The 11,588-nt window shown below is 33.9% G+C and overlaps 1 protein-coding gene across 1 annotated transcript; it reads right to left on the bottom strand.

Moving 5' to 3' along the window:
- Window positions 1–7,101: 7,101 nt before the first annotated feature.
- Window positions 7,102–10,306, bottom strand: LOC137936929 (probable BOI-related E3 ubiquitin-protein ligase 2). Its single transcript, XM_068781904.1, has 4 exons — window positions 10,224–10,306; window positions 9,953–10,026; window positions 9,548–9,852; window positions 7,102–7,918 (listed from the first exon to the last, which is right to left on the bottom strand). Exons 1-4 carry the CDS (start codon window positions 10,286–10,288, stop codon window positions 7,385–7,387), a joined length of 978 nt encoding a protein of 325 aa, XP_068638005.1. The 5' UTR covers window positions 10,289–10,306; the 3' UTR covers window positions 7,102–7,384.
- Window positions 10,307–11,588: the final 1,282 nt, after the last annotated feature.

Genomic DNA, 11,588 nt, shown 5'->3' with positions numbered 1-11,588 from the left:
TACTTCAAAAAGACAAAAAAAGTCTCATGTGTGGTTGGAATTCAAAGAAGTATCACTTAATGGTACAAAAAAGGCTCAGTGTGTTCATTGTAAAATTAATTTGAGTGTTATTAGTAGTGGAGTGACCACACATATGAGTCGACATTTGAAACGTTGCACTAGTAGAAAAGTGGCAATGAGAAAACAAAAAACCTTAAACTTTCAACCAGTGGGAGCGGGATCTAATGTTGATCAGAGTCCATCTGGACTTCCTTTTATGGATTTTGGAGGAAAATATGATCAAGCTAAAATGAGAGTACTCATTGCTCATTGGATTCTTATGCATGAGCATCCATTCATGATAGTAGAAGAGGGATTTAATTTTGTAATGAAGATGGCAAATATGAATTATGAGAAAATATCCCGTAAGACCATTAAGAAGGAGTGTATGGAGGTGTATGAGGCAGAAAAAAAGAAATTGAAAATTTTGTTAAAAGAGATTAACAAGATTAGTCTTACCACGGATCTTTGGAAGTCCCAAAATCAAAAGATTGAATACGTGGTTATTACTAGGCATTTTATCGACAGTAATTGGAAGCTACAAAAATGAGTCTTGAGTTTTGTGCATGTTCCTCCTCCTCGTCGTGGCGTTGATATAGCAGATGCTATTTACAAGTGTTTGAAAGAGTGGGAGATCGAACATAAAGTTTTTAGTATTTCAGTTGATAATTCTGCATATAATGATGTTTGTATCAGAGTTTTGAAACAAGATTTTTCAAGGAAAAAAAATTTGGTGTGTGGTGGAAAGTTGTTTCATGTGCATTGTTGTGCTCATATTTTGAACTTATTAGTCCAAGATGGTCTTGTTCAGATTAAGGATATCATTGATAATGTACGTGAAAGTGTCAAATTCATAAATCTGTCTGAGGCTAGACTTTGCACTTTTTCTGAAATTGTACAACAATTAGAATTTGGTGAAAAGAGGTTGGTTATTGATTGTCCAACTCGTTGGAACTCCACTTATGACATGTTGTCTTCTGCATTAAAATTCAAAGATGCATTTTCTAGATTTAAAGTTAGAGAACCAACTTATGATTGTTTGCCAAGTTTTGATGAATGGGAAAAGGTTGACATGGTGTGTGAGATCCTAGAAGTTTTTAATGCAGTTACTAATATAATTTCTGAGAGTGACTACCCTACTTCTAATTTGTACCTTAGTGAGGTATATAGGGTAAAAGAAGTTCTGGATTTTCATTCTACAAATGAAAATGTTTTCATTAGGACAATGGTTAGTAGAATGAAAGAGAAATTTGAGAAGTACTGGGGTGAATGCAATTTATTGATGGTTGTTGCTTCAGTTTTGGATCCAAGGGTCAAATTAAAGTTGATCGAAATGTGTTTTCCAGTGATATATTCTAAGGAGGAAGCTACAATGAATATAAATGTAGTTCGACGCACCTTATATGAGATCTACGATGAATATGTATTTTTTTATAATGTGGATATTAGAAATGAAGAGATTGTTTTAAGTACTAGCTCTATGGGTGTTTCCACAAGTCGTAGGCCTTCATCAAGTTCAGGTTGGTCAAAGTTAATGAGTTATATGAAACAAAAGGATATAGTTAATTCACCAAGGTCAGAATTGGAAATTTATCTTGAAGAAGGTGTATATAGTTGTGAGGAAACTTCACAATATGATTTTGATGTTTTAGAATGGTGGAAAGTGAATCATATGAAATTTCGGGTATTATCTAAGATGGCAGCAGACATCCTTGTAATTCCCATATCCATAGTAGCTTCAGAGTCTACATTTAGTGCTGGTGGTAGAGTAATAGACTCATATCGTTCTTCCTTGGCACCAAATACAGTTCAAGCTTTGATTTGTGGCAGTGATTGGGTTCGGGTTCTTCACGGTGTAAAGAAAAATCAAAAGGTAAATTTCTTTGATTAATTATTTATTATAAAAAAAATTAGTTTATTTTTTAGTTTTATTTATTAAAATTTTGTTTTATGATTACAGCCTGAGAAGAAGAGTGTAGAGATAATGCTACCAGCTACATGATTTTTCATGTTCCTCTCATCATGGTAATTTTAATATTTTTAACGACATTAAGTTACTAGTAGTGGAACAATATTTTTTTTTATCTGACAATAACTAATTTTATTTTTTTGTTTTTGTCATAGGTGGAGATTTTGCTCATGCAGGGACGCATATTATTTTCTAGCATTAAGAGAAACAACTATAGTTTGTAATTTTATAATGGATTTATAGTTTTTATTTGGGTGATTGTAAATTGATAGTGATATTTCATTTAATTTTGTTGTGTTTGATTATTGTATGGAGCTTATTTATAATGTTATGCAATGTATGAAGTGTTTAGACTAGTTTATGGAGTGTATAAATAATTTCATGAAGTGTTTATGGAATGTATAAATAATTTGATGGAGTGTTTATGGAGTGTTAATGGAATGTATAGATAATTTGATGAAGTGTTTATGGAGTGTTTATGGAATGTATAGATAATTTGATGGAGTGTTTATGCAAGTATTATACAGGTTGTATGTATATTGATTATGCCCAATTTTAAGAAGAGGTCATGCCGAATTTTATACTGGTATTATGTACATAGATTATTCTCAATTTTAAGAAAAAGTTATGCCTAATCTTATATATGTATTATATATATAGGTTATGCTTAATTTTATATAGAGGTTATGCCCAATTTTATGTAAAATGTATGTATAATTTTATATATAATTTATTTGATATATATTTTTTGAAAATTTTTAAATATATGTTGAGGCTCGAGTTCGGCTCGAAGCTCGGCTCGAGCTCGGTTAAAATTTTTGGGCTCGAGCTCGATAAAAATTTTAGGCTTGAGACGAGGCTCGGCTCGAAGCTCGGCTCGAAATATTTAAATCAAGCTCGGCTCGAACATAGGCAGGTTCGGGCTCGGCTCGGCTCGATGCCACCCCTAGGGGTAACATATGTGTAGTAATAAGCTCCTCCATCACAGTGTCCCAACCCGGGCACTGACTCTCATAGGTAGAAATGGGTGGTAAATGCCTGTCATTCATAACACGGCGATAAAAGACGTGATAAGTGGGTAATGCCCATATATATACATATATAAGTCTTAATGGACTTAAAACACCCAGCCATGATGGACTTAAACTCCCAATTGAAGCAACACACAAAAGGTTGGCCCAAAGATGTATGTGAGAGTCAAATAAATGATGGTAGGAGTAAGGTTGTCAAATAACCAATAGGTAATGGGTAAACATGAAGATAGGATGTTAAGGCCACGACTTCTTCAATAATAATGTCTCATCCAAATGGACACAATAGCAGCATCTTAAATGGGCCTTGGCCCATATAACACAAACCAAAATAATAAAATCCTTGTAAAAGGACCCATGAAATAATTTGCACCAAATAATATGTTGACCAAGGAATATGTCGTGAATATATCAAAATAATAATCCGACGGGAGAAATAGAATCGAGTCGAGCCTAGTCAGGTATCACCAATAATTACTACAATAATTACTGCGAGTCAGGATTCTTGATGTTCAATTTTCTTTACTGCAAAAAAATTCTTCTTAGATGCAAAAACTTTATCTTTTGTGCTCCCCCTTTCTTGAATATTTTGGTTACATAAAACTTACCATATCATATGGAATAAAATACTTCTTTCTGGTACTTCTTTTACTTCTCCCCCTCCAGCTGAGAGGTAATAGCAGTGTCCCAGCTTGAATCAAATAACATAGATATAGTAACCCAAAAAGGGGTAAGTGAGATATTTTCAGATATTTCTTGTGATATATAATTTGGCATATAAAGTCTCATTCTTGATAGCATAAAATAGCTCAGAATACAAGCTTTCTACTGCTTCTCAAACCTCTTTTGTAATCTGACCTTCGCTGCTTAAAATATCAATTTATCTTTGTAGATAACTCCGATTGGAAAAAATCATTTTTCCTTGGACAGTAGACTCAAATATCTTTCTGTCAATATATAATTTGTAATATAAAAAACTAAGTATATAGGTGAAAATGTAAAGCAAATAACTTGTATAGGGACTAAAAAAAAGATAAATATGAACCTAAACTGCTAGAGATAATAAATCAAAAAATGATCACATTACCTCTGTGAGTTGACCAAGTCAACTCACAGAACCTACTCTGATACCATGTTAAATTTATGGAAAAGAAAAATATTTCATTGACTTATTATAATCAGAGTACATGAACTTCTATTTATAATAGAGGAAGTAGTAGGGTCCAATTACAATTAAACTATTTTTTTCCCAGTTACATCCAAACTTCTAACACTTAAAGATAAGTTATAGCATAATTAAATAACCCAATATAAGTAGAAGAATAACATGATTAAAACACTTTTAAACTGAAACTCTTCTGTGAGACCCCCTTTCATAATAATTGTGGCTCTGTAAGACTTCTTCCTGTGTAAGACTCATAATGCCACCTCACGTGGTCATGGTGGGTCCCACCAACTCGTGTGATCATGGTGGGTCCATATCTTATGGGCTTGGACCCATCTTCCAACACACTTAGATATGTGGGCCTTCCTTGGTCGTGTGGGCTTGGGACCATCTTTCAACAGTATGGAATCATGAAATCCACAGTGTGTAATAGTTGTATTTTTGTTAAAAAATGAATCGTTGATCATTGGTATGATCAATCAATATCCTCCTATTGGGTCTGGAAATTTAAGTTTATCTATAATTATATAGGCTATAATCAATCGATTAGCATGCCTATTGGCAATGCATAATAAGTATGACCGATCAATGGCTTACTATGATCGATCATGCTTTTTGTCCTTAGTTGAAAAAATTTTGTATGATTGATCAGTCTCTGGAGGTTGATCTATCAATCAGAAAGATTTTACATTGTTTGGACAGTATTGACAGACTAGTCCATTTGGATTGATCGATCATGCTTTATAGAAAAAAATGGTCATGTTTTGGATGATCAATCAATTGATCCAAATTGATCGACTATACTTTATATTTTTTACCTGTGCACATTCAAGTTATTGATCGATCAATCTAGGGCCAATTCACTATGTGGATTTTTAAAGCATGAATAAAAGTGATCCTAAATGACTCTAACATGTATGAAATGTACGTATACTTTCGGTAAAACATGTAGAAATACAAATATGACCTAAAGCTCCAAAAGTTTTCATTGTACCTCTAGTTTGGAAGGTTTGGGGCTATTTTCTTACATTGAGTTTTGAGATTTTCATGACTATCTAAACTCTTGTTTCCAATGCTTTGCTTCTTCATTCTAAGGGTGTTTCTTCAAAACACTTTGATATTGTTGTGAAGCTCGAGGGCATTGAGAAGCTTGTGCCGGTTCATTACATAAACCTTTGACTTTTGTGTCTCTTGAAGGAGATACATCTAAAATGCTTGAATTTTAATTATTAGATAAATTAAAAATTTTTTATCATCAAAATAAATAAGGGAGTCAACACTCGGTTAGTAGTTCTAGTCATTAATTTTATACCCTTACAAAGTAGTTTAAGTCAAGTGTACTTCTTGAAATTGTAAAGTTTTCTAGGGTTACAAGTAGAAGACATAAAGGAAGGTTAAACTTCTAAGAGCCTTTTCACTTTATGATGTCCTTCTCATCTCTTACTAGTTTCTTTCTCTCTTCTTGATTCTCTCACTTTTCTTCTTCTCTCTCTTCTTGTCACCTCTTCTCCTCCTAAGTACACACCTAGGAAAGCCATCACAAAGTCTAGAAGATAAAAACCCTAGAATCTAACAATTATTTGCGTGGAATTGTCCCTAATGATATTTTTGTCATTGTTATTGATCAATCACTATCACTATTATTTGTATTGTTTGATTCGCCTATGCCTTTCTTCCATTTGTTGTTAAATGATTTGAAGACTTGTCGCTGTTACAATTTATTGCTATCAACCACTAGTCCATTCTATAGTGGCTCTTAAAACCTTATAATTTTGATGTGTTCGTACTTGAACTCATAATATTTTCTTGTTGCTCACCTTGAGTTTGAGGGAATTGCTAGGGTATAACATTATTAGTCTGGTTAGCAATTAAAGTGCTTGATTTGGATCTTAGTTGTATTATGTTTAACGTATTAAAGTCTTACTTGGTCTAGTATTTATAATTTTATAAATATTATAATTTGGGTTTTATACTTTATATTAACCATTATTGTAATTATAAGATACTCTGATTTTTCCTACATCTAAGCATCAATTCGAAAAAGATCTCTTGTTCTGGATGAAACAAGGTGGATTACATAAACATCTACATCTTTTTCCTCCCTTTCTTATATTTTATAGAAAACAATTTTCTATCTTCATAATACCATCTTTGTTAGGTGATTTATCAAATTTCTATTTTGTATTTGCTGATTAGATTTGATGTGCACTTGTAAATTGCAATAACGTTACTACCACTCAAATTGCGACGTGGCGTTTGTTAGTTAAAGATTCAGGAAACCCTTTGCTCTGGTCAATAGCTAGAGATTTGCAAGATCCATCTGGATGACAATTTAATATCAGATACTTTACAAAACTAGCTTTTTTGTACATTTCTTTTATATTTTTCTTATTGTTATGGTCATTGTTGCAGTTCTTTTAAGAGCACCTGCACCAAATTTATTCCCTGCGGATTTTCATAATTTACGCTAAAGGGCATCCTTATATTTGAGAGAAGTTTGCAGAATGAAGTTAATGAATGTCACTCCAAAGTGCACCAACAACATTCAAAACTGTTGAGTCATATCAAATACTTAAAAGGCATTTCTTTAAAGTAGCTCTAAGTAGGTTTTGATGTGCAATGTGAAAACCAATTCGTTATCAAAAGGAAGCTCAAATCAATGCTCCACAGCTCAGCCAAGTTAGTACAGACCTTCTAATAGCAGCAAAAATGGAAAACCAATTCCATCATAATTCATACACATGTTGGATATCACTCTCAATAACTAAAATCACAAAGAGCCATGCAAATGAGAACAACATGCTGAAATTGCAACACAAATAGCGAATATATAAATAAAATTTAAAGAGTAAAACAGGAGTCACCAAGAAAGAAGATCATGAGTAAAGATTGTATGATAATAGCATTATATAATGACCTCGTTCATATACATTTAAGTATAAAATGCTTCAATATATTTAACTTGAATTAAATGCTCAGCTGACACTGAAACATATAAGACATGTACAAAGATGTCAGCTCCATCTACAGAGACAGCAGAGAGCAAACATCTCTTTAAGCTGTCAGACAGATGGAGACGTGATCCAGGGCAAATTAGGTAACCCTGTGTCACACTATCAACAAGATTGACAATATCAAACGCTTTCAATTTTATACCATATGCAAGCAACCATCATGTGATCACATATAGACCTCCATTCCGATAAACTTTGAGAACTGACACAAAGGACAAAAGCTTAGCTTACTCTCACAGTCCTTGCACAAGCAGAGATGCCTGCAGGGTAACAAAAGCATGCAGACCTCATTAACTCTGCAAACTTTACAAGTCATCAACTCCTTCAAATCCTTGTTTTCCTTGTTAACTAATAGATGGAAATCAATACTGGTCCCGCCATTACAGCATGAAGCTGTGTCATCTACCTCACTATCTCCACACCCTTCTTTGCTGTCCCGGCTCTGAGCAAAAACCTGTTGGAGATTAAATTTGAGGGCTGTGATCATATTCTCATTGCACTTAGCACGATGCTGCCATGTCCCAGCTTCTACAGTTAGCTGTTTCATCCGTTCTTCAAGTTCCATGTTCTTCTTGTTAATGTCCTCCACTTCTGCTTCTTTATCTCGGAGCTTTTGAAGGATCCTTTCTTCAGCACTTGAAAGGGTTTGCAACTGATTAGCCTGGACCTTCTTCAAAATTGCCTGCCTCAATCTCTCACCCTATTGACCGGAAGTGGTAAAATTAGAATACTTCAGTATTCACTAAGCCCCAAGTTACAGAAATAAACTTCCAAAAATCATCAGTGAACAATGGTTTGCATTCAACAAAAAACGAAAACAGCCGCATAATGATTTTCATGAAACATCAGGAAAATTATAGACCAAAAACAGCATGGCTGTTTAATAAAATTAAATTAAAAAGAGTGTAGGAAACTTGGTTGGCAGAAGAAGCATTTAAACCTCATCTCAAGAGTTCAATAAATGATATAAGACTTCAGACTTTACAGAAATGGGTATTACATCATCCAAAAGACTCGTATGAAGCAACATAATTAGTGGGTATTATAAACACTCAACCAGGACGATATGAAAGAGAAGACCAGTGAACTAACCCATCAGAAACTGAAAGACAGTTAATAGAGCAGGAGCACCAGATGTCCTTTTGTTAAACAAGAGAGACAAAAAAATAGACTAAGAACTACCGCATAGACTAGCATTCCGAAAATGAAGGACTAAAATGAACAAACAGAAGTTTGCTAAAAGATTAAACCGAGAAATGAACAAAAGATCTTGTTTCTTTTCCTGTTTAAGCCAATGCACATTATTCAATTATTTTAAGAAGTATTATTTAATCATCGATAGAGAAATCAAGACAGGCAATGTAGTGGACAGAAGATTGACTAGATCATGAGTTGAAGAATCTATGGAAAGTACACGAAAAAAAGCTACATTTACAGTAGTAAGAAGGCCACTTTCTTAACATGGCTTAACTAAATGAAGAAGCCAGCTTCCTTAGCTGGTATGTAACATAAATACTAAAACAAATAGTTCCAACATCAATGAGGCAAACAAATAAGAGAGAACAATCAGATGCAGATAAGATGTGAAATATCAAGCTAGTTCCTCATCATAAGTCCTTCACCAGATATTTTTTAAATCCCACTTATTTTCTAGAAAGTCAACCACCTGATCAACCAAGACAAAGGACAAAAGAAACATGCCCCCTAATTTGTCAGGGTAGTTCAACTTATTATAGCTGCTTCTTTTCCACACATCCCAATAGTGTTTAACCATTTTTTTTTTTTTGAATAAGCTAGAAAGTAAACGAACTTCTCTTACATTAATCAAGACTTTAAATTGGAGATGTCAGGCTAACTCTTCTGCTGTTGACAGATGAACTAAATGCTTAAGCTAAAAAATGGCTAGTAGATCAATATAAGGGTAAAAAAGCATGAATCACTCTGGCCCTTAATTGAAGGAACACAGGCTTAAATGAATGGAGATACTATAAATAGTGGAGTTAATTGGTTCCCTGCACTTGGCATTAAATCAAGGCAAGCAAAAACAACTAAAGAAAGGATTTCTACATTAATCAGGATTGTGGAATAGAAAGTAACAGCTAGATGCAGATGATATATATGCAACTAGCTTGTCTTTCTGTTCACAATATCTTGTTCAAGGAGAAACGTACACAAATCAAGAAAAATTTTCAACAAAAAATAGTGAGAGTTACTCTTACAAAACCAAGCGAAAAACCCATCCTGATATTCTTTTCGGTCATAAAACCTAAAACCCATAAAAAGACTCCGCATTCCCATTCTTTTAAGTGAAAAAACGAGCAGTGCACACCTGTAATTTGATAAAACGATCCATCTCCGCATCCTGCCTCTGGATCTCGCTGTCAATATCCTCGTCCAGGAGTGACATCAACGGCGACTCTCCAGAAGACGAAGGCATCCTCCTATCATCAAGGGACAACCCTAGCCCCGTCGAAACAGACCGTGTTTGCAAGAAATCCACCGACGAGATCTGCGAGTTCTCGAGAAACTCCTGTTCCTTCAATTTCTTCTTCTTAAGCTCTAAATTGTTCCATTGCAGCCCAACGCCGGTATCTAGCGTTGGCGCAGTGCCCGGAGCAAGACCAATCACATGAACTACCGAACCCCAAAAACAAAATCAAAATAGAAATCAAACATTAATGTGATAAAAAGAATGATTAAAATCCAGAGAAAAACTGAACAGGAGAGACGTTACATGACGGAGGGCACTGGGGATCAGTGAAATTTTGCGGGCTGAAGAATATTTGGCCATCGGGAGTCAACAGATTCCTGATTGTTTAATGAAGAAACCAAAAATCAAACGAAAGGAAACAAAAATCAGATAGTGTCTCAGAAAGGCAAAAGGTAAACCGATTGATCTCAAGATTTCTGTAACAAATTTTTCTTTATCTATCGATCACAACAAATTTAAAATAAAACGAAAAAAGGAGCAGGGTTTCAGCGAGGAACTAGGGTTTGGAAGTCACCTGAAAGCAGGTTTTTGTTGCTGCTGCTGTTGTTGTTGAAGGAAATGGTGCTGAGGAATAGCCATGGCCAAAGGGAAACAATGAATGAGAAGCCATCCGGCACATCAAATATTGCAGGAATAGAAAGCTACAATACCTCGCGTGTGATTATTTCCACCTTGGATCCAGGGCCTCAATCTCATTTGTAAAATTTTCTTTTTGGGGGCCCACCACAGCCCATAGGATCTCAAGACTTTGCTATATCGTTAAAGCCCATCATGGCCTTTGGATATAAAATGCTATGGAGGGATTTTTTACCTCTGAGTTTCTTTTGTTAGCAATTGCTATAGAGTGATACAGAGAATTTTAGAGATACAAGGTATGATTGCAACCAGTTTCTTTCGTTCCAATAAGGGGGTTAGTCTACAATGAACTTGAATTGAAGTGAAGAATTGAATTGAACTTAAATGAATTGATTCAATTTCAACTCATCCTTGGGTGTTAGTGTAAACGAATTTAAGTGTATTGGAAAACAGATTTCAGTGTTAGTGCCCCCGAATGAAAAGTATGATATAAACAAGAGAATGAGTAACCTTTTATAATATACTTAAATAGAACATATATCTAAACAAATAATTAATCAAAATAAACATGGTTACTACACTTATAAGTGATTTAACGTGTAGTATTAAAATATGTCAATATCCTAATTAACGAAAAACTATACTATATTACTTAATTATTATAGTTTATTATAAATTCATACAATAATTACGTGTGACTAGAATAAACTATTAAAAATTAATAAAAAAGTAAAAAATAACATAAGCGCATATAATAAATAAATAAATTATTTTTTAATAACATAAGAAATATTTTAACATTAAAAATCACTAATTTAATATAGTAATAAAAATTAATATAATAAATAAACAAATATATTTATCAATAAAATAATATATATTTTTATGTATTAATAATTAATAATATATTGTCACAAAATTTAAAACCCTTGGTTTAATTAATTATAGCAATGGGATAATTAAACCAAAACAATTTATCAAATATTTATTTTAAAAATATTTTAATTATGACTATTAAATAACTAATTTAATATAGTAATTATAAAATATATATATATATATTATTCTTATTGCGATGGTTTAATTTTTCCTTAACTTAGGAAAAATTAAACCATCGTCTTCCTCACAGTGCGGGTCGTCTTCCTCAACGGCGGGCCAACGGGCCACGACGACGGAGGTGGCGCTTCGACGGTATGCCGAGAGTGAGAAGAGAGGGAGGTTGAGAGAGAAGAGAAGCCTCCTGTGCTCTGCGATATAGGGGGGGGGGGGGGGGGGGGTGAGAAGAGAGTAGCGCGTGACGCGC

The sequence above is a fragment of the Aristolochia californica genome, unplaced genomic scaffold (genome assembly GCF_029961685.1).
Source record: "Aristolochia californica isolate CCGP_79_NKW_82.1479 unplaced genomic scaffold, dmAriCali1.0.hap1 SCAF_7, whole genome shotgun sequence".
Lineage (NCBI taxonomy): Eukaryota > Viridiplantae > Streptophyta > Magnoliopsida > Piperales > Aristolochiaceae > Aristolochia > Aristolochia californica.
The sequence above is the reverse complement of the archived record's forward strand: the minus strand, read 5'-3'. Positions and strand labels throughout refer to the sequence as shown.